This window comes from Apostichopus japonicus, chromosome 2 (assembly GCF_037975245.1).
Source record: "Apostichopus japonicus isolate 1M-3 chromosome 2, ASM3797524v1, whole genome shotgun sequence".
Lineage (NCBI taxonomy): Eukaryota > Metazoa > Echinodermata > Holothuroidea > Aspidochirotida > Stichopodidae > Apostichopus > Apostichopus japonicus.
Window position 1 is genome coordinate 2,915,803 of NC_092562.1, and position 27,080 is coordinate 2,942,882.

At 37.6% G+C, this 27,080-nt stretch overlaps 1 protein-coding gene across 2 annotated transcripts in view; it reads right to left on the reverse strand.

Annotated features, from left to right (window-relative positions):
- LOC139974201 (receptor-type tyrosine-protein phosphatase S-like) overlaps positions 1-27,080 on the reverse strand; it is a 65,170-nt gene that overhangs the window by 28,922 nt on the left and 9,168 nt on the right. For both annotated transcript variants that reach the window (XM_071981184.1, XM_071981174.1), the window contains 16 exons: positions 20,457-20,753; positions 17,529-17,822; positions 16,405-16,674; positions 15,668-15,976; positions 15,172-15,236; positions 14,274-14,511; positions 13,142-13,471; positions 11,392-11,697; positions 10,834-11,154; positions 9,666-9,956; positions 9,030-9,329; positions 6,408-6,707; positions 5,670-5,896; positions 5,260-5,329; positions 3,681-3,787; positions 2,794-3,004 (listed from right to left, as the gene is read on the reverse strand). In XM_071981184.1, the coding sequence (XP_071837285.1) occupies positions 2,794-3,004; positions 3,681-3,787; positions 5,260-5,329; positions 5,670-5,896; positions 6,408-6,707; positions 9,030-9,329; positions 9,666-9,956; positions 10,834-11,154; positions 11,392-11,697; positions 13,142-13,471; positions 14,274-14,511; positions 15,172-15,236; positions 15,668-15,976; positions 16,405-16,674; positions 17,529-17,822; positions 20,457-20,753 (3,936 nt within the window). The remainder of the gene's footprint in view (positions 1-2,793; positions 3,005-3,680; positions 3,788-5,259; positions 5,330-5,669; positions 5,897-6,407; positions 6,708-9,029; positions 9,330-9,665; positions 9,957-10,833; positions 11,155-11,391; positions 11,698-13,141; positions 13,472-14,273; positions 14,512-15,171; positions 15,237-15,667; positions 15,977-16,404; positions 16,675-17,528; positions 17,823-20,456; positions 20,754-27,080) is intronic.

Below are 27,080 nucleotides of genomic sequence, written 5' to 3' on the forward strand. Positions count from 1 at the left end.
TTAGAATAATAATGGAAATAATAAAGCAGAATTAAGAGACTGTAATTATGTGTAGATACTTGCTAATAAAACTAAAGCTCAAAGGCCCAAGACAGATATTAAAGCCTAGAGTGAAAAAGGCTTGACAACTATGGTAACAGTTAACACTAGAAACTGTAGTGACAAATCTAGTACTAACAGTAAACAGAATGTTAGCTTCTGTAGTATGTTCAATTACAAAAATTAAGCCATGCATCAGAGGAAAACTGAATTCAAATGCAAGGAGTGATTTTGTCAGTGCCAGAGCCAAACCAAAAAACATTCTTAAATGAGAAGAAATTTGATATTCTCTTGTCAAGTGTCTTCATATTGTATCAGAACAAAGAAGAGTACTTGGTCACTACTTGGATCATCATGTGTTAGACCTCCAATTGAAATTTATTCTCCATAACCTTTCAACAATGCTGATAGCGTTCGTAGTTTTGCTACTGTCTTATGGGGATGACTCTACAAACTTACTAAATGAACTATAAAGAACTTAAATGAACTGTAGAGAAAATAAATGAACTGTGGAGAACTTAAATGAACTGTAAAGAACTTAAATGAACTGTAAAGAACTTAAATGAACTGTAAAGAGCTGTAATGAACTGTAAAGAGCTGAAATGAACTGTAAAGAGCTGTAATGAACTGTAAAGAGCTGTAATGAACTGTAAAGAGCTGTAATTAACTGTAAAGAGCTGTAATGAACTGTAAAGAGCTGTAATGAACTGTAAAGAGCTGTAATGAACTGTAAAGAGCTGTAATGAACTGTAAAGAGCTGTAATGAACTGTAAAGAGCTGTAATGAACTGTAAAGAGCTGTAATGAACTGTAAAGAGCTGTAATGAACTGTAAAGAGCTGTAATGAACTGTAAAGAGCTGTAATGAACTGTAAAGAGCTGTAATGAACTGTAAAGAGCTGTAATGAACTGTAAAGAGCTGTAATGAACTGTAAAGAGCTGTAATGAACTGTAAAGAGCTGTAATGAACTGTAAAGAGCTGTAATGAACTGTAAAGAGCTGTAATGAACTCTAAAGAGCTGTAATGAACTGTAAAGAGCTGTAATGAACTGTAAAGAGCTGTAATGAACTGTAAAGAGCTGTAAAGAGCTGTAATTAACTGTAAAGAGCTGTAATTAACTGTAAAGAGCTGTAATGAACTGTAAAGAGCTGTAATTAACTGTAAAGAGCTGTAATGAACTGTAAAGAACTGTATTTCACTGTAAAGAGCTGTAATTAACTGTAAAGAGCTGTAATTAACTGTAAAGAGCTGTAATTAACTGTAAAGAGCTGTAATTAACTGTAAAGAGCTGTAATTAACTGTAAAGAGCTGTAATTAACTGTAAAGAACTGTAATTAACTCTAAAGAATTGTAATGAACTCTAAAGAGCTGTAATGAACTGCAAAGAGCTGTAATGAACTGTAAAGAGCTGTAATGAACTGTAAAGAGCTGTAATTAACTGTAATGAGCTGTAATTAACTGTAAAGAGCTGTAATTAACTGTAAAGAGCTGTAGCGAGCTCTAAAGAATTGTAATGAACCCTAAAGAGCTGTAATTAACTGTAAAGAGCTGTAATTAAGTGTAAAGAGCTGTAATGAGCTCTAAAGAATTGTAATGAACTCTAAAGAGCTGTAATGAACTGTGAAGAGCTGTAATGAACTGTAAAGAGCTGTAATGAACTGTAAAGAGCTGCAATTAACTGTAAAGAGCTGCAATTAACTGTAAAGAGCTGCAATTAACTGAAAAGAGCTGTAATTTACTGTAAAGAGCTGTAATGAGCTCTAACGAATTGTAATGAACTCTAAAGAGCTGTAATTAACTTTAAAGAGCTGTAATTAACTGTAAAGAGCTGTAATGAGCTCTAAAGAATTGTAATGATCTCTAAAGAGCTGTAATGAACTGTAAAGAGCTGTAATGAACTGTAAAGAGCTGTTATGAACAGTAAAGAGCTGTAATTAACTGTAAAGAGCTGTAATGAGCTCTAAAGAATTGTAATGAACTGTAAAGAGCTATAATGAACTGTAAAGAGTTGTAATGAACAGTAAAGAGCTATAAAGAACTATAACAAACTGCAAGAAACTGCGACGAACTGTAAGGAATTGCGACAGACTGACAGATACTGTGACGGACTGTTATAAACTTTGACAGACTGTAAGGGAGGTGACGGACTGAAACGGACTGGTGACAGACTGAAACGGACTGGTGACAGACTGTGACGGACTGGTGACAGACTGTGACGGACTGGTGACAGACTGTGACGGACTGAAACGGTCTGGTGACAGACTGTGACGGACTGAAACGAACGGGTGACAGACTGAAACGGACGGGTGACAGACTGGCGGACTAAAACGAACGGGTGACAGACTGTGACGGACTGAAACGGACTGGTGACAGACTGTGACGGACTGAAACGGTCTGGTGACAGACTGTGACGGACTGAAACGAACGGGTGACAGACTGAAACGGACGGGTGACAGACTGTGGCGGACTGAAACGAACGGGTGACAGACTGAAACGGACGGGTGACAGACTATGACGGACTGAAACATTTTCAAGTATATTTTGTGGCCCTACACTCAGCAGCCAAAATTGATGTTAATAATCCAAAAAATATATAGATTTATCCCTTCTTGTGCTTAGCAAATGATTATTCTAAATCTCTGCTACTGCAACAAGCTATCAGTTAAACAAATTGTTAGCGTGAACTGTTGAAGGAATCATTTCTTGCTAAGCTTCTTTTTGTAAGCTTCAATCCATTTATCTTTTTTTGTATTACCTGTAAAGAGTTCAGTTTTGCCAATGACCGACACTCCTTTTCCTTCCCCTGCAGAAGTATGTGCTGTCACGGTGAGCTTGTAATCAGTTGAGGGGTCAAGATCGGTGATATTATAGGTCATTCTGTCAGACGTAGCATCGACAAATACATCCTCGCCATCCTCTTCAGTAAAACCTGTGATATAAGGTCTCTTTACTGCAAGAACTCGAATCTGGTGGATGAGGGATAAATAGCATCATATGTCAAGAAAATAAAATACAAGGAAGGTTTAAATAGTGGAAGAGAAATATGTTATCAAACTGTACATCGCAACGAAAAATGAAAACAAGGGGATCTGTATATGAATACAGCAATGAAGTGACTGCATATTAGATTTCATCAGGATTTTCCTCAGGAAACAAGCTCAGGGAATTACTTATCTAGTATTTTCTTCGCAATTTATTTATCTTCTTTGCACTTTGCTATGCTACGACTAAAATTGCTACACAATTCCTCAACTAAAGTATAATTTTTTTTCTCAGTATTTTACAGAGTTCTAAGAAATTTAAAGATATGAGAGCCTCGGAGGAAGATCTTGCTAGAATTAAACAACAGGCTCTCGAACATTTACACATTTACAAAAAAACTTGCTGTGCAAAACATTTGATCTGATTACCCGAGCAAACGTTTCCAAAATTTCAAAACGCAAGTAATCTTGCTTATCAAAGCCAATTCAAGAAACTACTTTCAAAGTCCAACTTATAGCATCTTGCTACAGAAAAAACTTCCCATCGAGTCGATTACAATTTGCTGTTCAATCCCCAAATAAACGTAGGCAGAATAAAAGTGGTCTAGCCGCATGAGATGGTGATGGTTCATTCTTCTTGGTAAGATGTGAAGATGTTTACCCTATATTTAGTGACCTTTCCATTTGGCTTCTTTGGCACGTTCCATGATATCTCCAGAGAATGTTTTGTTTGGTGAATCACAGAAACATCGGATGGCTCTCCAGGCACTGAAAATAAAATTTTGGATCAATAAAATTTGTGCTTTATATACAAAAACATTCTTTCTGCTTATGAAGTTAGCAGCATAGGCGTAGGAGGCGGGGGGGGGGCGGGGGGCTGCAGCCCCCCAACCAATTTTTTTGGTGAAAATTCGGGCAATATGCTTAGAATTTTTCGGGCACCTACTGGAAGAAATTATTAAATTTGCAATGTGTTTTTCATTTTTCTTGGTGAAAATTCGGCAATATGCTGAGAATTATTCGGGCATCTACTGAAAGAATAATAATTTGCAATGTGTTTTTCAATATTTTGGTGGAAATTCGGGCAATAAGCTGAGAATTTTTTCGGGCACCTACTGAAAGAATAATAATTTGCATTTTTTTTCCAATTTTTTTGGGGTGAAAATTTGGGCAATATGCTGAGAATTTTGCGTGCACCTACCAGTGGCGGAGCGTCCATACAGTCAAAGGGGGCGGATGCCCCCCTGACGGACTCAAATGGACTGCTGGCGCTCTTTCAGCTTTTTACCACTTTTTACTTATTCGCGATTATTGCCTTTTTATTGCGCTCTCAAATACCTATTGACATTTGTCACATTTTGTTGGTGCAATTTTCTGACAAATGGCGATGACACCTATTTATTCTTCGTTTATCTGCAAATTAGCAAGGCCCGGAAAGGGTAATTTCCGGCGATCGAGGGAGTAACTTTACTCCAAAAATTTCTGTATGCTCCGCGCCAACCTGTGGTGGCGCTCCGCTTAGATAGTGTCAAAAGTGCCCCTACAGACCATTCTCTCCCCCCTCCCCCTGACCAATACCCCATAGCTGCGCCACTGGCACCTAGTGAAAGATGAAGAATTTGCAATGTGTTTTTTCAATGGTTAAACTGATATTATTATTATCATTATTGTTGTAACGACTTCCCCAATAATTCTAACCAATATGGAAGGGTAATAACACAGAAAATGATTTCATGTTATATGATATGCACATTAACATGTGGAACGCGCGCCGAGCACACGAAAAAAATTTGGTTATATTTTTTGGGCAAGTCGTTACAGCCCCCCCAAATCAAATGAGGCTCCTACGCCTATGGTTAGCAGCATTTTTGCTCGTTTACACTATTCTCTTGGAGCACTGATAATTAAAGCTTGGATCGCTAGCTGTGTGCAAACGTTCATAACAAGCGATTGAGCATAAATTAAGGTGACAAATTAACACATTTTTACCTGTCTTTTCCCTACGACAATTTTAGTAAGAAAACTTGAATTAGCCAAAGTTTGAAAAATCAGGGTAGTCCATTGAGAAAAAAAGAAAGAAAGAGAAAAACTTTTGAAAGTCATTTTCATTTTTATGGCAATTTTAGCAAATAGTTGACTCTGAGATAAATACATCTGCAATTGCTAGTCATCAATCCTTACACAAACGTATTATTATTTTTATTTTCTTCCTGTAACTATATAACAATTGCCATCATTACCATCTTCTTTCGTTTCTTTCAAAAGTGGTGAACTCCAAGCTCCTTGTCCAACACGAGTGCGAGCACTCACCTGAGATGATCAGAAACGAGAAAAAAGAATGGAAGAAAACAGACACATTTTATAAAACAAAATGAAAAATATACATTTTGAAACTTAGTCCTTACATGAATGTTTTGACTGCAAAGTTTCTTCATAAAAGGAACTTTAATATCAAAAATATTTTAGATTTTCTTTTGAAGATTTACAAAATCAATCCTTCTTTTCCTACAAACAATGCCACTTTTATGCCCAAATCAAAATTCCAAATGCCATTTATCTCTGGCTTCAAAACTGACGAATCCTTACCGCTCTACGCAACAGCACTGACATAAATCGGTAATTCAAGACACAGAATGGATGGAATACTTACCCGCACTGAGTAAATTGAATCTGGCTGCAAGTTAGTGATGAAGGCAGTCAGTGGTTCTTCTGGGCCAGACACTACTACGTCACTAAAATGCTCAATTTCCTCCCCATTAGAGTAAGATATATTGTATCCCAGAATCACCCCGTGAGGTGGGTTCGGTGCTCTCCATGATATCTGGATGGTAGATGTATTGCTAGAGACAGATTCCGGTGTGTCAGGTGCAGGTGGAACTACCGAAAGAGAGGAAAATGTCAATTGAGACGATATCCTGGATTAGATACACATTCATTGATTCCGGTTGCTTCTTTTTTGTAATGGACAAAAGATATCAAAAATATAAAAAAACAAAATATATTTTCGTTTGAAAGAGTGAAATGGATGCCTTCTTCATGTCCCATTTAGTTACACTAACCGTTTACGAATCCTCATACAGTACTACACACAGTTTGATCCTGATTCTATGATAAATGCATGTGCTCAGTCTCTTTTGGGTCCATATATTATACTCACAGCTCTGGGTCTTATTGTTGACCTATACCACCGCAATCACCACGGTTGATCAGTTTTGCACTTTATACCTGACAATGCCAATCCATCCGTTGCACAGTTTTGCCCAGGTCAACGTACATGGCATATGTTTTCAGTGACTTGAATTATACTACTTCTTTTTCCCATGAAACAACTGTGGCTACAAGATGTAGAAAGACACAATATTAATCATATTCAGAAATCTATACTCACTATCTTCATCTGTGGTGTTGGTGATGGGGTCACTATAGGGTCCAAACCCTGTCTTAGTGCGGGCTCGGACTTGCAGTGTATACGTTGTGTATGGAATCAGATTCGTGAAAGACTTTGTCCTTGATGAACCGATGAATTCTGTCCGGACATCCTGATCAGGCTCGGCACTATTTCTGAACATATAATAATATCCAGTTATCTCACCATTGCGGGAGCCACAGGCAGGTCTCTTCCAGCCAAATTTCAACATGGTTGAACTTTTTTGTCTTAACCCAACTTCTTCTGGTGGTCCGGAAGGGTCTGATTTTAGTGGTTAAAATGAAAAAAAGTCATAGGTTACTCCCTTGCAATCCATGGCCAACATAACAACTAATTCTTGATTTCATCCTCATTCAGAAAAAGGCGGACCGCTGAATACATAGAGATGTGACTGATACAGTAACTATCTTTAAACATGTCCCCTTTTTATCATTCAGTATCAGAGTGTAAATTTATGTTATACGTTTTTTTATTAGAAAATTATAAAAAAATAAAAATACAACATTGCACTGTATTTTCAATCCCTAAATGGTTATGATACTGATTTCAATATACTATGCATTATTCATATATTTACCGAGAGTTGATCCACTCTGGATGCAGAGAGCCAGAATGATTGACCTTTAAAAATTTGTATCAGTTTGCTACTGTTTACATTCTAAGAAAGTAGTCTAGCATATTTATAATTGCTTCGTGAAAAAAGTTAAAAGTAAGGATTATATCATTTGAGACTGATCAACTTTTTCAAAACAAAAATCTTGAAAACGAGTTTCATCCAACCGCTAAGCTGTAGTCCGCCTATCCTGAGCAACGTTCACCAGGACCAACTCTGAGTCCAATCCCCGGGTTCTGAGTCTGAGCAAGTTCAGGGTCTGGAGAAAGCTAATTTTGAGCTCAGTCCGTCCAGTAGTCAAAATATAAATGCTATGCTTAAGGTGACTGTGGAATGACCCAGAGACATGCTGGGATGTGGGATGCAAATGGCATTTATTTTTAACTGCTTATTCAGAGATAGCCTTCTAATGTCTGCAGGCCTGCTCTTTTCTCTGTTATTCGGTATATTGTGCCTGGTTAACTCTTATAGGTTCACCCTATTTAACCTGGCCTGTCTTCATTTCCCCCCCAAAAAAAAAAAAAAATCTGTATGGTCAAATGGAGACTGCCCTTGCCTGAGATAACTGCAAACTTATATCCCAACATAAGTATGAACAGAAGAGTGCTCTAAGAAAATGTTAAGCTCTAGGTAGGTTTTACATGATGTTATCACCAAACTGTGAAAAAGGGGAATCCGTTCATGTAATACTGAAGTCTCTAGTTTATAAAAATCGAGTCGAAAGAGAAGTAGTTTGCAGTTATTCCAATGTGCGGTAATGAAGCAAAATGGTTCTGTGTTCCATACTGTTATTTTCTTCAGATTATTTGCAGTATGTATCACTTTACAAATTCATTTTTCCCCCCACACCCTGTATGAGTACATCTATTGAAGACACCTCTCCAAATGTTAATAATCCATTCACACGCAACACTCGTACCGAAACTTCCGTCATGAAGAGAACAGAGCAAGACCAAACAGCAATAGAAAGGAAATTTGATTCTGTTTTCAATTTTTTCGAAAGCACTCTACAGACACACACTGATCTGAAGAAACTTTTACTTTCAATCCCTGGAAAGGCAATCACAATTTGTTTCTATTTTCGTTAGCAGAATTCCTTTCCGTCACCTAGGTCTTTGGAGATATATATAAATTATAAATATCAAAATAAACCACTTATCCCTAATATTAGAGGATCTAGGGAAAACCCAAGTTCTAACTTCAAGCTGGGATTGAAAACATATATATTTAATCACCTCTATAAATCCTGCTTCCAAATCGTAAAGTAGTGTTTTCTCTACCACATTTGGATATAATTCTGTCGTCACCTATCGTGTGCTGTCGATAACTGTCATGACCTTTTGACAACTGTTGTGACCTTTCGACAACTGTCGCCACCTTTCGTCACCTGTCGTGAGCTTTAGACAATTGTCATTACCTGTCATGAGCCGTAGACAACAGTCGTGAGCTGTTGACAGTTTTAGACAACTGTCGTCACCTTTTGTCACCTGTCGACAACTGTTGTGACCTTTCGTCAGCTGTCATGAGATGTCGACAGCTTTGACAACTGTCGTCACCTGTCGCGAGCTTTCGTCAACTGTAGCCAGCTGTCAACAACTGTCATGAGCTGCCGACATCTGTCGTCACCTTTCACCTTTCGTCAGCTATCGTGAGCTGTTGAAAACTGTTGTCAACTGTCGTCACCTGTGGTCACTTAAAAACACTTGTCATCACTTGTTATCACTTGTCGTCACTTGATTTCATTTGTCGCCACTTGATCTCACAAATATTTATATTTTAATTTTTTTTTTCAGATGATGAGTGCGGGGTAAAACTGTTATGATTCTCTTTCCTAATTAAGGCCAACTCAATTGAACTTTTCCCTTTACTCTTTTTAAAATCATCGTTGCTGTTTGTTCTAACGGTTTCAACATAGAACAATACAGATTTTTATGTTTAGCAATTCATTGTTTTATAACTAGGATACTTACCATCTTCCTCTGTTCTTCCTGCAGTGTAATTCCAGTCTCCATGACCAGCAGAGTTACTTGCTCTAATACCAACAGTGTATTTTGAGTAAGGAAGCAGATCCTCAAATGTCTTTTCCCATATCCCGCTAGAAATGCTTTCTGCTATTACTCGGCTCGAGTTACCACAGACGTCTTCACGCAATCGTATTATTATCTTCTGGCCTGTGATTGTGCATGGATGTGAGCGTGGTCTCCGCCACACAGCTTTGAAACTTCTTGGACCAACAGAGGTCAATCTTAAATTAAAGTCACTGCCAGGTGCTATGGAGAAAGAAAAAAATGTGACATTGCTTCAAAATGATAATTCACACTTTAATAATTCAAAATATATACTCATTTTTCCAATTCACGAAGAAAGTGCATGGCAATAACATAGATGCTTTACACACTGTGGTAGCGTTACCTATGTGAATAGTCATCGTAGGACCTACTCTACAGAGAAAACTCACTTTCTTTCATAGAAATCAACTTTTCTTAGCTTCAATGCTCATTTCATTTTTTCTGTTGGATTCATACTTTTAGCATCTTCAACTCATGATTTCTCTTCCCCAGGATGGTCATCAGATTGCTATCTTGATTTCACACCCGCAGACTTACCCTCTTCCTCTGTTTTTCCAGTTGTCATAGTAGAATATGGTCCTGCTCCAAAATCATTCACAACTCGAATCTGGAATTGATACACAGTGCATGGATTTAATGCAGTCAATTGTACACTGTCGGTATCTTGATTTGTAATATATTCAACTCCGGAAGTTCCATTTTGTCTATATGTGTACCGCAGAAAATTTCCTTTCAAATTTTCACAAGAAATTGGATCCCATGTAAACTTCAACTCTCTGGACGTGCTGAAGCTCTCATTAACCCTCACTGAACGGACAGCTGGTGGGTCTAAGAAATGCAAATAAGGAACAGACATGTTGAAGGGGAAGAGGATAACACCCTCTGAATATGCATTAGCTCTCAATACAAATGACAAAGAAAGAAAGAAAGAAATGAAACTTTCTCGCCTAAAATTGTGCTGGGGAAAATATGGTTGATTCAAGTGCTTGTAAATGGATACCTTGTAGTAAATTTTATAAGTTTACTTGCTTTAATTCTTTTGAGGACAAGGAACAGGGGTAGGGTCAGTTTTCTTGGTTTCGCGTCATATCAATTGACGGTATTCATATTAGCTGAATTAGTAATTTGTATTCATAATACATCGATGAATTCACTCTTTCTGACGCATGTGTCGGCTTGTGACATTACCAATTATTAATAGGTTTTCCCTCATTTAGAATAACAGTTATAAAACTATGACCACACTTGTGACAATATTGATATACAATAATAATGTATATCAATATTTGAAAAAATTACTGAAGGGGGTTAATGAGGAACACAGTTGTAGCCAGAAAAGATGTACTATTTTTCTTTTAAGTTTTTCTTTTAAATTTCAAATCACAAGTTAGGTAGAAACTTTTCATTTTGCTCCACAGACATTATAACCCTGTAAGTGCTGAAAGGCTTCATCAGAAGGCTCAAGTTTTATTGCCTGTTATGAGAAACCACATACGGTGCACCACAGGGGACAGCTTCAGTATTAAATGCTGGTGAGCACACATCATTTTGTATGGGCCCACACTACATAGATGATTGGTATCATTCAGAACTCGCCAATGGACGATTATACTAAGTTATTATCTAACAGTGTCGCTCTAACAGCATTGACGGCTGAAAATAAATGTAAATATAAATTATATTCTTAGGCAAAGAGTACACTCACTTTGTTTGCCAGTGGTTATATACTCTGTTTCGGAAAGCTGTCCAAAGGTATCATGATGTTTCGCAACCATTTGAATTCTGTAAATACTGAACGGCTGCATGTCACTCAAGATGTATTGATTGACATCAGCAGCTATGTCTTCTTTGACAACATAGTTCTCATTAGGAACACCAGGCTCGCAGGCAATGTAGCGTTGGAGAGCATACAGCAGTTTGTAAGAGTTTACAGGGCAGAGATTATTGGCATCGTCAGGGGCTTGCCAATGGACAGTTATATCATTACCTGATAATGTTGTTGTGACAGATCTAACCTTGCCTAGATCTGAAAAGAAAAGTAGAAACTGGGTGTAGTTCACGGTTCTCGGTTTATCACAACCTATAACTTGGAAGTACTTCATTTAGAATAAAAAGATTTCTTTATCTTTTAATTAGTCACAAGTTTCTTTTCATACATTGCAAAAAAGCTCACCAGAAGTGTGGAACTTAGGTATCATAACATTTTACATGAAAAACGAAAAAAAAGTCAACTGAAAATGTTACTTAAGAAATGTAATTTTACCTGCTTCACTAGTTGTAGCAAATCCCGAAGAATTTGCCGCTGTACCTAAATGCTGAGAATTTCTTGGCGTTACCTTCAATTTATAATCTCCACAAGCTTTCAAGTCATTAAACGTTTTGCTAGTTCCTGATGTGTTCGCTCTCTGTACTACTGAAATTGATCCATTTCTGTTTCTCTGCATAAGCTCTAGCTGGTACACGAGAGTATTTCCATTGTGGTCCTTACATGGGAGAGGACCCCACGTAAAAGATAGAGAATGTTGTTGGGTTCTGTAACTTCGCAAGGATGTTACTTGTCCAGATGGTGCTGGTGAGTAGGAAGGAAACTTGAATATTATGCTGTAATAATTACATCTACTCCTAGGTAGCTATGATGGATGAGGTCAGGGTTTACTTTCAATCTATTCTACATACAACTACAAAAGTAGTCAATATCAACATTTATGGGACAAAAAGGTAACTCAGCTGCCTCTGCAAGAAAAACATTATTTCAAATATGAGATTTGACCTTTTAAAGCTTCAGATTCCATGTCTATAAGATTTGAACATTTTGATATAATACCTGTTTTGCAGGTGAATATGTTGCTAACAGAATGACTAGCCAGTCAACCACTAACCAAGAAATTGCTCATTCTGAAAAATTCTTGTGACTTTTTAATGAAAACTATAACCAAAGTACAAAGCAGCTTTTTAGGTCCTTTTCTATTACTTGAATTCCTCAACCTCATTGACCCCACGATGCCAAACGACATAAATAACTAGCTTATCTATTCAAATCTAACTTCAAATGGTGGAATTAAAGTCGAAAAATTGACAACTTTGAACATTGTTTTTCTCTGAGTTATTTTCTGTTAGAATCGCAATAAACCACGCCCATAATGTGAATATTTAAATTCATGGAGGTCATTGAATATTAAAGATAAATAATTTTCAACAACCCAGTACAACCATATGTACTACAAAATCATACATTATTTGTATACATTGTGTATGGCTGTGATACCAATGCACCTTCTTCGGATTGCTGTGTATGAGTCTATTTTAAGCATTGGCTTATAAATAAACATGTTAGTTATTCACTGATTGGTTGAATTAAACTAGTGAATTTGGGGAACTGTATCCAATTAACTTTCAAAGAGGAATTTGTAGCAAGGCACTCTACTGATTATCTGCAGAAGTCCTTAATTACTCTTCAATTAATGCTCTTAACAGGGAAATACTTGGCTAATATCTTAATTTGCTGTTTTGTGAAGAATACATGTAAAAAACTTGATGGATATGTCAAATGGTGAGAAAACGGTATCAAAATGCAAAAAGGTGTTTTAAGAGATGACAAATGGTGAACTGGTTATTGTTAACATAGTCAGTTGGCAGTGATGGGAAATGCAAGCAGCCAAACCTGAAAGATGTACTAACAAGTCAAATCTATACAGGCTGAAGTTATCTCTTAAAAAAACTTTTGCAAATTGTTCCCTCATGTTGACCTCTGTTCAAGAAATAGCTTTCTTGATATCACCTTTTAACAAGAACGTCACCTTTTGATTTCTGCTGCCCTCAGCGTGATTGAGTACACCCAAGGCAAGTATGATATATTATGTTAATGCTTCCTTGCATATTACACAAATTGAACCAATATCCAAACTATGCTAGGAAAGTATGAAGTTTGTTCTTCAATATCTATTTGTCTGAAGCAATAAGCAACTACCAAACAGTTTGAGTGAGCTAATAAAAGTCAACAATAGTTTTCTTACCTGAAGGCAATGTACTTTCTGTTACTTTGAAGGGAGGCCCTTGCAGATTTTGCGAGGGTGCATCTCCACTAATTACTGCAGAAACTTTTATCTCATATCTGGCAAATTTTTCCAAGCGTTCCAATCTTTGTCGTGTGCCATTTTGCTCGACTCTTTTGCCGGCTGATGCATCTTCTCCTGGGTCACAAGCCTCATGTTGAAGAAGTTGGTATACTATAATGTATTTGTCAATTTGACATGCATTGTTTTCCATACTTGGTGGTGCCCAAGTAACTGTGAGGGACCTTTGCTCTTGTGGAATAGCTCTTAGGCTTATGACCTTACCGGGTGCTGGAAATCATGAAAGAGAAAACATCTATGTATTGTTTAATAACACATTTAGTAGACGTATTTCACCATAGGTCACAAGTGGAGTAAAAGCCTGTGACATAACAAACTATCTTCATCAACATGTTTTGCAAACTTTACCTGGCAACATCAGTTTTATGCTGAATTTAATTCTATGATGGTAACTTTAATACGAGCCTGATTATTTCAGAGATATTCATAAGCTGAGCGATAGTGCTGAATGATATAATTAGTAAGATGGTAACCAGACCTTCAATGATGCTGCAGTTAAAGTAAGATAAAATGTAACAATTGCTTGAAAGGGATTTTATGGACAAAACTCCAGTAAGGAAGACCTTTGCCAGGATCAATTTGTACTCTTCACAAATGAACAAATGCTAGATTTGGACAAATTACTTCATTGGGTGATCATGAGGGGTGATGTTTAGGATGGCATACTCCTATTAGAGTCCATCCATATCTATTTGCCCAATTGTTCTCCTCAGGAAAAGTGTCAAAAAGCAGCAGGAGAACATCTTTTTTAACCTGTTATCAATCAGGATCTGTTTTTTTGTGGCTTGTGTGTTTAAGGTCAATTGAGGCAATTTTAGACCCCTTTAGGCCATTCCAGGAGCAGTGTGCAAGAAATGTTTACTACAAAGTGAAGAGGTTTGTTTACAAGTGAAGAAAACTTCAGTCTCTCATAGCCAAAAATCTACATGGTCATTATAAGGAAAATTGACGATGTAGTAGAACACACGTAATCTTAATGAATGCTGGTAATTTAACTTGCAGATCTGTATACCTTCAGCCTCAGTAGTAGCATTTACAATATTACTCTCTGCCAGTGTGGATGTAGTTGTTGAGATCATCACTCGAAATTCATAGCTTGTGCAGGGTATTAAAGCATCTACTAGTACTGTTATTCTTTCAGAGGATGTATCCAAAGTTTGGTTCAAAGTCCAATCATTTGAACCAGGAATTTGTTTCTGCAGAATAATGTCTTTTCTCTGTCCACACCGTAGCTGACCTTCAGGTGGTAGCTGAAATAATCACATTCCAAATATTAACTCAAAGAGTAATGTGTCAGTCTCTATAGAATACTCACTACTATACCTTAATAAGGAAGTTTCAGCTTAAAAACCAAAATATGAATAGATACTTCAATTGCCATTCATATTTGATATAATCAACTAACAAACAAAGAAAAAAAATGGAACAGATGTTTCTGGTCATTTCATGGGTGGACCATACTTGATTTTGCAAAAGTTCCCAATGTGGATCTCAATTCTTATCTTCATTGCACAGACAGGCCAAGTGGGAGATGGGGGTTAGGCATGGGTATGAACAGATTTGAACCAAACTGCTCTTTGCATAACCAGCAATTGCATGTATACCAATGCCATATTTCATAAATTCATCTTTAAATATATTAACTGCAAATTGACACATACTTTTCACTTCATGTTTCAAATTATCACTCAAATGCTAAATCTACAGAACAAAATAGTTCAATATGTCTTTTTATGTGAAAGTTATATGTATAATTTGAGTCAAAAGTAATCATAACAGTAAAAGTTAGTAAGAACGTAGTAACAAAAACAAACAAAATCATGTGATTATTGATATGTCTGCTTTTAACAGAACTTTTCATAGGTGTACAGTTTATCTTAAAGGATAAGACGAATTTCCTGAAAGCTTACTTCTACAGTAAATGTCACTTGTGTCGACATTTGATTGTTAACTGTGAGGACTGGTGAGTCTAGCTCTGTCAAGAGAAAAGAGAATCAATAAAGTTATTATTTGTGACAGGTAAGGCTAATTGCCATCACTTAATTAAGGCAGAACATAAAACTTTCGTTTTTTTAAAAAGATATTCATCTAGTAAATTCAGTGCTTCTAGTCAGAGGTGTAGCTTGGAAATGTAACTTTAGAAATACAATGTCATTAATCACCAACTTTAGGAGTGAAAGGCAAGGCCTGAATAAATCCATTGCAGAAATATACACGAAATGCGTCATATCTCTACTAGGGATTCATATTGCCATGTATTGGAGAAGGGGAGAACTGATGAAGTTGACCAATGCTGGCACAAGGGACTATGTCAGTAATGTACTTCTTGTAATGTACAGCTTAAAGGTAAATATTCGTTCTACAAAATCAAAATCAAATACATCTGACAGAAAGTGTAGCACCTACCTCTACAAGTCATATGTTCCTGCTGACTACTAAGTGGACCTTCTCCATTTTCACCATCCCTTACAACTGCCAGCTGAAAGAAGTAACCAGTACTAGGTTCAAGGTTCTCAACGTAATAACCAAGTGCCTCTCCTTCATAATCCACTCTGAAGGTACCGTCAGTGCCTTTACGCCGGTAAAGTTTGTATGCTATTATTGGATCATCACCAGGATCCCTGCCTTTTTCCCAAGCTGGCCATGAAACAATCATACTTGTTGAAGTGACTCTTGAAAACGTGAGAACCTGCTCTCTACGATAATATGGCAATGCTGAGAGACAACATGAAAGAGATAATCAACTGCTTTGCAAAACAAGAAGGTCAAGATGATTCGGGTTTGTTGATGCTGTAATTTAAGCTAATTTTATGCAGAATGCAATGACATGGTTTGTGCAAATAATATATACAGTATATTTTAAATCAAAATAAATTGATTATTTGTAATTTACTTTCTTGTTCTTCTTGGCAATGCTGAAAGACAAAAGAGTATGATAACAAACGACTTTACAGAATGAGAGACCAAGATCATTCAGTTGTTGTCGATGATGAAATATGCTCTATCTGTTAAAATGCTACATTTAGACAGAGAAAAAAAGCTTGCACAAAAGTGAACAGGTAGAAAGATGCATTGCATACTGATCATTATCTTTGCTACAACTAACTAAAAAATAAACTGTAATCCAATAAAAAACAACTTACTAAAGAGCTTCACATCTGCATCTTTCCGCAACTCTTGACCTATGACACTGCACGAAATCACATCACCTCTGGTAAACCTCTGATCCCAGTAGCATCTACGTATGCCATTTTCAACATTTGACCTTTCTGGAGTGATTTGTTGTGAACTGTTCCCAATTATCAAGACAACACTCTCCTCTGCTGGTAAGGGTTTACCTCTCACATTACATGTTACGGTAGAAAGGGCACCTGGATTGGCTTTTGCATTGAATACTCTAGTAATGGTTAGCTCTGGAGACAAAAATAAATGATCTTGGTTATTAGGAGAATCTCTGCTTTTAAAACTGCAGCAAATATATAGTTAATGGTGATGAATAAGTGTTTTGTTTTTAACTATACTGAATGGGTGGTGTTTTTATAAAGATAGTATTATTTGTGGGCTGTTATGGTGTGGCATATTTCCTATGAAATTGTAATTGTATCTGTCCCATATGGTGTTGTATGTAGTATTTTACTTGGTGTTTGTGGCACTGTATTTATGTAGTGTGCACGTATGTATATATTTATATATATCATTGAAGTCGTTGTGAGTTGGAAAATCCAGAACAGGGAAAAAACTTCCAGCCTCCAACAGGATTCGAACCTGGGCCTCCCGCTTTATATGCGGACACCCTAACCATTAGGCTATGGAAGCTGATTGTATGTCCTGAGGTTTGAACCGGTAAGGAAGGTCGTAATTCCACTGTATGTATGTATGTATATATATATATATATATATATATATATAGATATATATATAGATGTGATGTGGTGCTATATGTAGTTTGTTATATGGTGTTGTATATGTGACATTGTATTTATTTAACTTGTATTATATAGGTGGTGATGCTGTTGAATATGCGTAACTGTGTTATTTGTTTTATACATGTTTAGTGATGTATGTGCTGTTGTTTATGTGGCATTGTATCAATGATGCTGTTTGTTATTGTTAATGTACTAACATTGTGTAATGAGGGTGCTTAAGGTGACATTTTACAAAGATGGTACATGTTTTGTTGTATGGTACATATATTAGATGTAATGTCATGTGTGTATGTAGTTCTGTGATATCCTTATAGTTGCATTTCCACAAGTAGCAAACTTACGTTCTTGTTCTTCACTGAAAGGACCTTCACCGTGAAGCCCTACCCTAACAACTGCCAGCTTAAAGAAGTAACGACTCCTAGGTGTATGATTCTCAACCAGGTAACTATGTTCCTTTCCTTCATAAACGTTATCGAAGGGACCGTTGAGGCCTTCACGCCACTTAAGTTTGTATGCTTTTATTGGACCATCACCAGGATCCGTGCCTTCTTCCCAAGCTGGCCATGAAACATTCATACTTGTTGAAGTGATTCTTGAAAACTTAAGGACCGGTTCACTCTCATATGATGGCAATGCTGAAAGAAAACATGAGAGAGATAACAAACTACTTTGCAAAACCAGAAGGTCAAGATGATTCCAGTTGTTGATGTTGTTATTTAAGCTAATTCTTTTCAGAATAATGACATGGTTTGTGCAAGTAATATAAACTGGTACGATATATTTCAAATCTAAATAAATCGATGATTAGTAATTTACTTTCTTGTTCTTGTTCGACATTAAATATCTGTGATTGGAGGTGATATCTCTAACACCACATGTTGAACATAAATATTGCTTGGATAACGCATGTAGTACAGGAATACAGAATATTATACTTGGTATATAAGCAATGGATGCCATTATCAATACTTGTTATATTCAGCCTATGTCTAAAAGTAACATGTTTGAATTTATAGTGAAGACCACCATGAATAAATTGGGCACACACATTACCAGCTAAGTGCACATCTATTACACAAATTTTCTTCGTTTCATACAGTAGCGTTCAACAAAATGGTACAACTAGGACGCAACATACAAGCTACATTTTAGATCAAAATTGCTTAACAGCAGGTCTTACGCTATTCAGCTTTTAAAGGAAGACTCGGCACCCATAAACATAATCTGTTCCTAATCTAGTCCGCTAACATACATTCAAACACAATAAAACGGCAGAATTGTTGAAGTAAACAAGAATTGCTAATAGGAATAGGAAACATTTCTTAGTTAGAAGACTATTGAATTGTGTGTGGATATTGGTTTGGTACTTTGGTGAGATGTACACAAACAAAATTGCACACCAACTCACATCAATTGCAGAGGTTACATTGAGACAGAGCTTAATACATATACACTTGCAAACGAAACAAGAGTCAAAGCAAAGCACAGTTAATTTTTTTTTAATTTTAATTATCACCTACAGTACTGTGCATAGAATAGGTTTGAGTGTATACTGTTTATGTTAGCATTGTCACTTCTATGCACCCAAACTCCTCTTGTGACATGTATGTATTATGACATTATATGACATAAATTTCTGTTCAATTATTAAGTCAGGAAAGCTGCTTTAAGGCAATATTGATGACAACTCAGCACTTGGTACACAGAAGAGAGCAAATTATACATGTTTTTATAGCACAGAACATTTAATACACCCAATTCTGGGCAAGTTCATGGCTTCTTTCCATGCTCAGCACCTGATATTGCATCATGTGGTTAAAGCATGGTATCATCCTGGTTAAATTCATGTAGGTTTTCCTCAAAAAGGCAAACGAGGGTGCCATAATGTTCATACTGTATGTTCACCGTTAACAAGATGGCTTATTATTAATTCGACTTTTGCATTGTTAACTATTCACTTTCAATCTAAGAACTTCATTAATCAGTTTCAGGTTAAGAAGATCACATTAACCTACTGTAACAATGAAGTTTTTCAAATAAGGCAATAATTTTGATTTGGTAGAATCTTGTTTCCCTTTGGATTGACAAAGGAAAGAAAAAATTATTTACTATTATAGCTTGGGAGTCTTAAACATTTTTTCCCCTTTTGGATGCATTTTATGAGATCTTAGGGGGGAATTAAATAATGTTTTATCCCCATAGAACCCCCTGTTTTTAATGAGCCTTTCCATGCTGCTTTGTATTAAGCAAAGCCATCAAACTATAGCTGTGACATCTTTCATGTAAGAAACTTTGACTGCTATTTCTATTAAGCTATCAGTACAAAAACTACTTTTTAGGGCAATTGCAATGAAACATTTCCTTTCAAACTTGTCAACAACACTTGTCAACAAATGAAAACCTAAGTACTCAAAGGCTTTATTTTTCTTACATAAATAAGTAAATGAATAGTACAAGATTCCCTCCTGAATTCTTTCCTCGATATCATTTAAACAAACTCACATGTCCATCTACAGGGTGAGCGAATTTTGTAAATTCCATGATATTTTGAGAGATGTCGAATCTCTGTGTGGTCTCTTTATGTCATCATAACCAGTGTTCCTTTATATGGCAATCCAGTTTACATTAATTCTCCAAAATTAAAATATCCTTACACAGGTCTGTTACATCTCTTAATCAGTATAAGATGTTCTGAATGGACCTCCACCTGGACAAAAAACACCCTTTATCAGGCGCGTAGCCAGGAATTTGCCAAGGGTGGGGGGGGGGTGAAACTGTTGATTGGGCATTAGATTCGGCATTGCAAACTATCTAAGCGTAGCGCCACCATGGTTGGCGCGAAGCTTACAATAAAATTTTGGCTGAAAATGCCTCCCAGATCGCTGGAAATGGCACTTCCCAGGCCTTGTAAATTGCACTTGAGCATTTTCTCTTTTGAAAATACTAGCGATATTATAAAAACATTTTTTTTAAATATGCTCAGGGGAGGGGGGCGGGCCCGGGCGGCTGCCCCCTTCCCTTGGCTACGCGCCTGCCCTTGATGTCATCAAATCCATGATAGACTGTAACAGAAGAAGCATTTGGTATGGCTAAACAGACCAATTCACATTTACATATATATCCCTCACCACACACATAGAATGAAAAAAAGTCCGAGTTGTTTTGTTGTAAGAAGAAAAACTTTTGACATTTGATGTCAATGCATTAAGCTCAGGTACAGAAATACATGATCTGCTTAAATCCTAGCAAGCAAGAGAAACAGCACTTACTGTAAAGGGAAACGTTTCTTTCCTCAATGGCATTTGGTTGGCCTTTGATCTTGCACTGAATCACAACACCATCATGTAAAATTAGCCCAGACCAGTAATAGGTTATTGACCCTCCTTTGTCAGTTGTAGTACTGTTGGATATTTCAGCTGAACTGTCCCCAACAGTCAAAACAACGTTACTCTCTTCTGGTAAGGGATTACCACTTACAGTACAGTTGACCTCAGACTCAGCACCTGGGTTAACTGTCTGGTAGTGAAAAGATTCAATTCTTGCAGCATCCTGAGTTTCATCTGTGGCTATATAAGGAAGAAAGGAATTCATTAAATATGTATATGGATTGCAGCAACGGATTCCTCTCAGAAATTTTCTTGTAAATTTAATAAAAGGATATATATAACTTAAATACAGAATTTTAGCTTTGATAATTGATATATATATATCAAGGAAAAAAAAAATGCTAGTAATGTTTTTATAGCTCTACTCTAAATGTTTAGAAATTATGGTTATAAGGTTAAATCAATGATGAATGTGCAGGTCTAAATGTTAATGTTAATCCATTGTTTTTTTTTGGTACTTGGTATGTGTAATGCATTGTTTATGTGTTAATTACTTCAGACCCTATAAGTCTAGTTTGAGTGTTACTTGTGTTGCATATAACTTAAGGAATTCTCCTATTCCTAAACGGTGTGAGAGATTGAACAAAGTTGTCCAGCATGCAGTTTTAATTTATGAGGGTACAGATGGATAAATTGGCAAATATTAAATAGTAGTACAGAAATACAAACCTACTGACAGCAGTGACTTTAACAGTCTACAAAAAGTCATCAAAAACTAATTTTGCGCCTCAAGTCATGAATCCATTAAATGTGATCTTACGGTGAGTGAATAGAGATGATTGAAATTGTGGGAAATTTCTCATCATCTCTGGACAGGCAAAACTACATCCTTGTAACATTTGTCTCATAATTAGAGCTATGAATTTATCAAATTTGGTGAGTCGATCTTTGTGAATACAGTTAAATTGTACTGTACTTGATTGACCTTAAAGACACTCTCCTAGGTTTTTCCTCCAAGAAATTCATCAAAAGCAATTAAGCTATAAATGGATATATCTGAATTTAAAGCATACCTTGCCTAGATGCCAAAACATCAATGAAACATCTGGGGAATTTTCAAAATTTATGTTAAACCATTTATTCCAATTAATGAACAAAATATCTATGGGAATTCAAAAATGACAACGTCAAATTAATTGTAAACATTATAAAAGATGCACTGTGTAACCCCCATTCTTCCCCAGGGTTACGAGAACATTCCTGTCTATGTAACTACAGTACGTTTGATGGCCAATATAAATAATACAACTCCGAGACCACTAAACCGTCAGTCATGGAATACGGAATGCCAACAACAAAGAAACATAGTCTAGGCCTATATATTTATTTGATACGCATCTCTGTGAAGGACAGGCTATAGAGGCCTATCCCTTGTACAAGAAATATCGGATATAATACAGCAACCCCCCACGTTATCTAGCATATCTGATAGAAATTATCACAGTGCCATGACCCTGCTAGTGCTGGTCCTAGTTTACATGTTATTGTTACTCAGTTGTTATGGGGTAGCCAGCATGCACTGCAGTTGGCGGCAGGGCCGTCTTAATGCATGGGCCCACTGGGCCCTGGCCCAAGGCCCTGTGATGTCAGGAACCCCGCAATCGTAGTAACCCCATGTCTTAATCTGGGAGGAAAACTTATTGAATAGGCCATTATGCCTGATTGAATTTGATACTTGACAACTTGTGACGAGAGTTGGTGAAACACTTGAGAGTTTGACATTAAATATTCAAATCCGAGTTGGCAACCCTGGAATATACAATGCCCCGAAGGCTTACAACACCACACACCAGACAACTCGGGTCCGAGCACCAGTCATATTTTTTAGTGCAATTCTCTCCCAGGTGAATATATCCGGTACGTTGATATTCATTTTCCATCACCTAATATCGATTAACGTCATACTGTGTATGGTCATAAATAAATGAGCCTTTGGGCACATCAATGATAAGGTGGAATTGATCCTAAACCTTATCTACTGTAATTACTCTTTGTGAGCACTTTAAAGGAATGTCCATGAATTGTCATATGCATGATGATTTTAAAGGTTAAAACTAATCAAGAATAATCTCCGGAACAGAATGGGGCAGCGGCGACTTAATAGGCCCTCTCTCATGTGCATAGAAAGCGACATCCTCAAATAGATTGACTTTCAGCCAATCATACGACAGTTTATGATCAAGAAGTGCTGCAAGTTCCGTTAGTTTCCCTAGTTGAAAGACTCAACACAAGGGTGTTACAAATGGTGAGTCCAGTATTGTTAGGGAAGGGATGGAGGGTAACTGGAAGATTACTCTTCTATAATGTATTTCAGCTTTTAGATTGATATCATGTATGTTATTCAGCTTAAGTTTTATGCTTTATGCGAGACATAGGGAGGGGTGGTAAATGCAGGCATGTCTATGCTTGAGCGATTGTCAAGGATGTCAATTTATCACGCAACTTTTTTTCAAACTCACTTGATTGAGGGGCCCCGCTCCATTGCCAGGCCCAGGGCCCGGTGATTTCTTAAGATGGCCCTGGTTGGCGGCAACCATAGGATTAGACATGGGCTATATACTAGTTAGTCTTCGGTCTCTATAGACCTAGCCTATGACCAGGGGCGGCGATTTGTTTCAAATATTGGGGGGGACATTTGCTTGGGTGCAGGCGAATTACTATCTAAGCGGAGTGCCACCATTGGTTGGCGCGCAGCGTACAAGAAAATTTCTGGTTTTGATAGCCCCCAGATCACCGGAAATGGCACTTCTCGGGCTTGAAAATGACCAACCAGATGTACACTTTTGCCTGAGAACCAAGCTTTTCCCAATAGTTTTTTTCATTCATAACCTTTTTCAAGATAGTCACCAGTCACACATCATGTTCGACCTCATCGCATCTCCTGTGGATCATTGCTTTTGTAGGTAATTCTACGTAATGCCCCACAATACCCATCAGCCCCACTTTTCAAGGTTTTAAGCCCATTATTTGTTCAGAATTTGAATAATAAATTCACTTCAAAACATACCCATAATGTTGCACAAAATTTCATCTATGGACAACCAATATAGAAAAACCCCCTTCAACCCCTAACAGACCGGTCAAAATTGCACGAGTAGAGGGAAGTATGATGAAGAATGTTGGTCAAGGAATTTTCGAAAATTCAGACACAGTTAATTTATTGGTGTACAAATATTAAAACCTCTTATGTCGGCTACTATAAAACTTCGATATCATAAAAAAATACCAAACAAATATGGTCGAGGGGGGCGGTCTCCACCCTTCGCCCCCCCATGTTCCATTCAACTCAGCTGCGCCTCGTTGAATGGAACATTCCATCTTTCAACTCATGAAATATTTGCACTATTGCACTCATAACCATTCATTATTTGTATACTATTAGATACTACCGTATATTCCCCCCCCCCCACCCATGATCGCCGCCCATGTATATATATATATATATATATATATATATATATATATATATTTATATTTTAAATATGGTTGCTACAGCCCTATTTTCCTTTTTCATCGGCAAACCAAATTTCATTACGGATGCGGTTCGTCTAGCTATTCTTTTCGAAAAAAATAAATAAAAACTACTCGGTCATATATAGCAGAGTTGTCAACAAGTCCCTAGCTGCAAGTCTCAAGTCAAGTCTCAAGTCTTTACCAGCAAGTCTCAAGTCAAGTCTCAAGTCACCTTGAAAATTTTGAGCGAGTCTCGAGTCAAGTCTCAAGTCCCTATGAGCAAGTCCCAAGTCAAGTCTCAAGTCTTTGAAGTTTGAATACAATGATGCAGGCTACGAATAATGTAACAGTGTTCCAGGAATTATGTGGTATAAATTAAACAGCCGAATAGCAAAACCGGGGCACACGCCACGGAACAAATTACCTCAAATTTGCTAGCCACTGTTTTATTGAAAAAGGCCAACTTTCAGCCAAACAGCAGCCCTGGATGGAATATTCAACCAAGCCAATGTTAGTTATGGCATGGAGCTATAAACTGTTTATAGCTCCATGGTTATGGTAACGCCTGTAGTCGTCGTTGGGCGCTCGTAATTCGAGCTTACACGAAACCATAATTATTTATTATCGATATCAACTTATGAAGTTATTTAATGATTAGAAAATTGTGAAATACAAACAAGTCTCTAGTAGAAAAACCATGTCTTTTGAAGGCAAGTCTCAAGTCAAGTCCCAAGTCTCTGACAGCCAAGTCTCGAGTCGAGTCTCAAGTCCTAAAATTTGTGACTCGAGTCGAACTCGAGTCCGAGTCCCTGACTCGAGTCCCCAACTCTGATATATAGTAACAAATTGTGACACGGTTAGACAGGTGCCTTGCGAGGGATTTGCCAAGGGAGGGGCGAAGCTTGTAGGCAAACTATCTAAGCGTAGCGCCACCATAAGTTGGCGCGAAGCGCAAAAAGAAAATTTTGGCCGAAAATGTCTCCCAGATCGCTGGAAATGGCACTTCCCAGGCCTTGGAAGTTGCATCTAAGCATTTTCTATTTTGAAATTACTAGCGATATCATAAAAAAATATGCTAAAAAAAAACTATGCCACCAAATATTGGGGGGGATATTAGATACTATATCCCCCCACCTAAAATATTGGGGGGGACATGTCCCCCCGTCCCCCCCATGATCGCCGCCCATGCCTATGACTAACTATTACTATATTTATATCCCTTGGACAGGGTAGGCATGACAATCATACGGCATGTGATATGAAAACTGTAAGTGCCCAGGAAAGAACCTGGGCACGAAAACCAAACTTCCAATTTCCAAACGATTGATCCGCTCTAGGTCAACCCCAGTCCCCTTGCATCGGGACTGTGACTGTGTGATCAATGACCGTCAGGTGTCGAAAAGGAACAGATACTACACATGATCATAGCCGAAGGCCGAAAAGCACTATTACTAGTAGTAGCCTACTGTTGTACTACCACTGGCCTAAGCACTTAATATACCTTCGTGGTGATTGCATCACCAAGTAGGCTAGGGCTAACGCAGCATCCGAACGATTTGAAGACGTACCCTAGCCCCAACAATTAGCCTACAGAAACACACGTTATAACGTTTGTTTATAAAATGTACCTACTAATATACCTTGCCTTTATTTCACTCTCGTCGTTCGAGCACAACAATAAAATACCCCACCTATTCGAAACCCCCAGTTGCCCCCGGAAGCCAGTGGTGATCTTGATCTATCATCCCGCAGATATTATATAAAGCTCCGATCCTTCCCCGCAACTGCGCCTCCACACCGTGATGAAGGCGCAGCCGACCATGCGACAACATAAACTAAACGGTAATTGGTCAATTTTTCATCTCTAGGTTATATAATCATGCAGAGTGCAGTTATTAAAAGTTGACTCATCCATATTGTGTTATGTTTTTATGCTGCATGTGTAGCAAAAAGGAGAACTATACAAGACAGAGTCACATAATGTTATGGAACAACTCCTTGATCTCACAGTGTCCTCTTGTGTTGTTTTTGGTGCTCATTCTCTACAATGGCGTAGTCAGCAGGAAAGTGAACAGGTACATCATTGGTTGGAGGAGTGAGTAACGTTGCTGTACTCATTACCAGTTGGTGGGGTTGTCGAATTCGATTCGTTCGTACAATTTCTGTCGAAACATAAGCCCCCTTCTGGAAATCCTTCACAGACTAAACTATCAGGCCACTGAAAACCAAACTTTCTCATCAAGTCTTCACACCCTGACTTAACACTCAAACACAGTGCCTTACATGGTTTCAAAGCCCCGTCTGAATTGGTGCACACGGGTGCATACATAGAACACAGGAAGTACTTCAGATCGGCAGAACATTTTACTTTGACTAAAGGAACAAACTGATGAACTTGAACTCGAGCGTCTTCCTGTGTAATATGACCAAGAAGATTAGTTGTGTTGTATGGAACGAGATAGCTATAGTTCGCATCTGCCGGAAAATTTCCCAAACTCGTCTATATGTATGCATGACTATATCACCAATAACTGAGCGAAAGAAGAACGTTCCGAAAATTAGGGGGAAAAAGAAACAAAATCACGCATTTTCCAATACATTTCGACTAAAGGTTAATTCTGCGAAGTACGTAAAGGGTGTGGAGACTCGCACAAAAAGAAACGTCTAATGCCGGTAATCTGACTTAGTTTCGAATGAGGTGTAGCAGAAGTGTAAGACACCACCATCGATCCCAGAAAATACACACACAGCTTGCTACCATCGGTAATTAGACACTAGTGTACAGTCAGTACATACAGCTGCGGTCAATACCCACAGCACAGGTACCAGCTGAAGCTAACAAGCGTATCACGTTTCATTAGTGTCTGCATTTTATAGCGACACGTCACTTGCATGCAACGGAAAGTTAACTTTTTCAGATGGCCGCACGTGGTTTGGGGCGAGTCATCGATGCCTTTAATTTCTAGAGGGAGCTGCGAGCCTGCGGGAACCTACGAAGTGGGTAGATACCAATTATTGTGATTTGACGAATGATAACGATGTATTCAGTTAGGT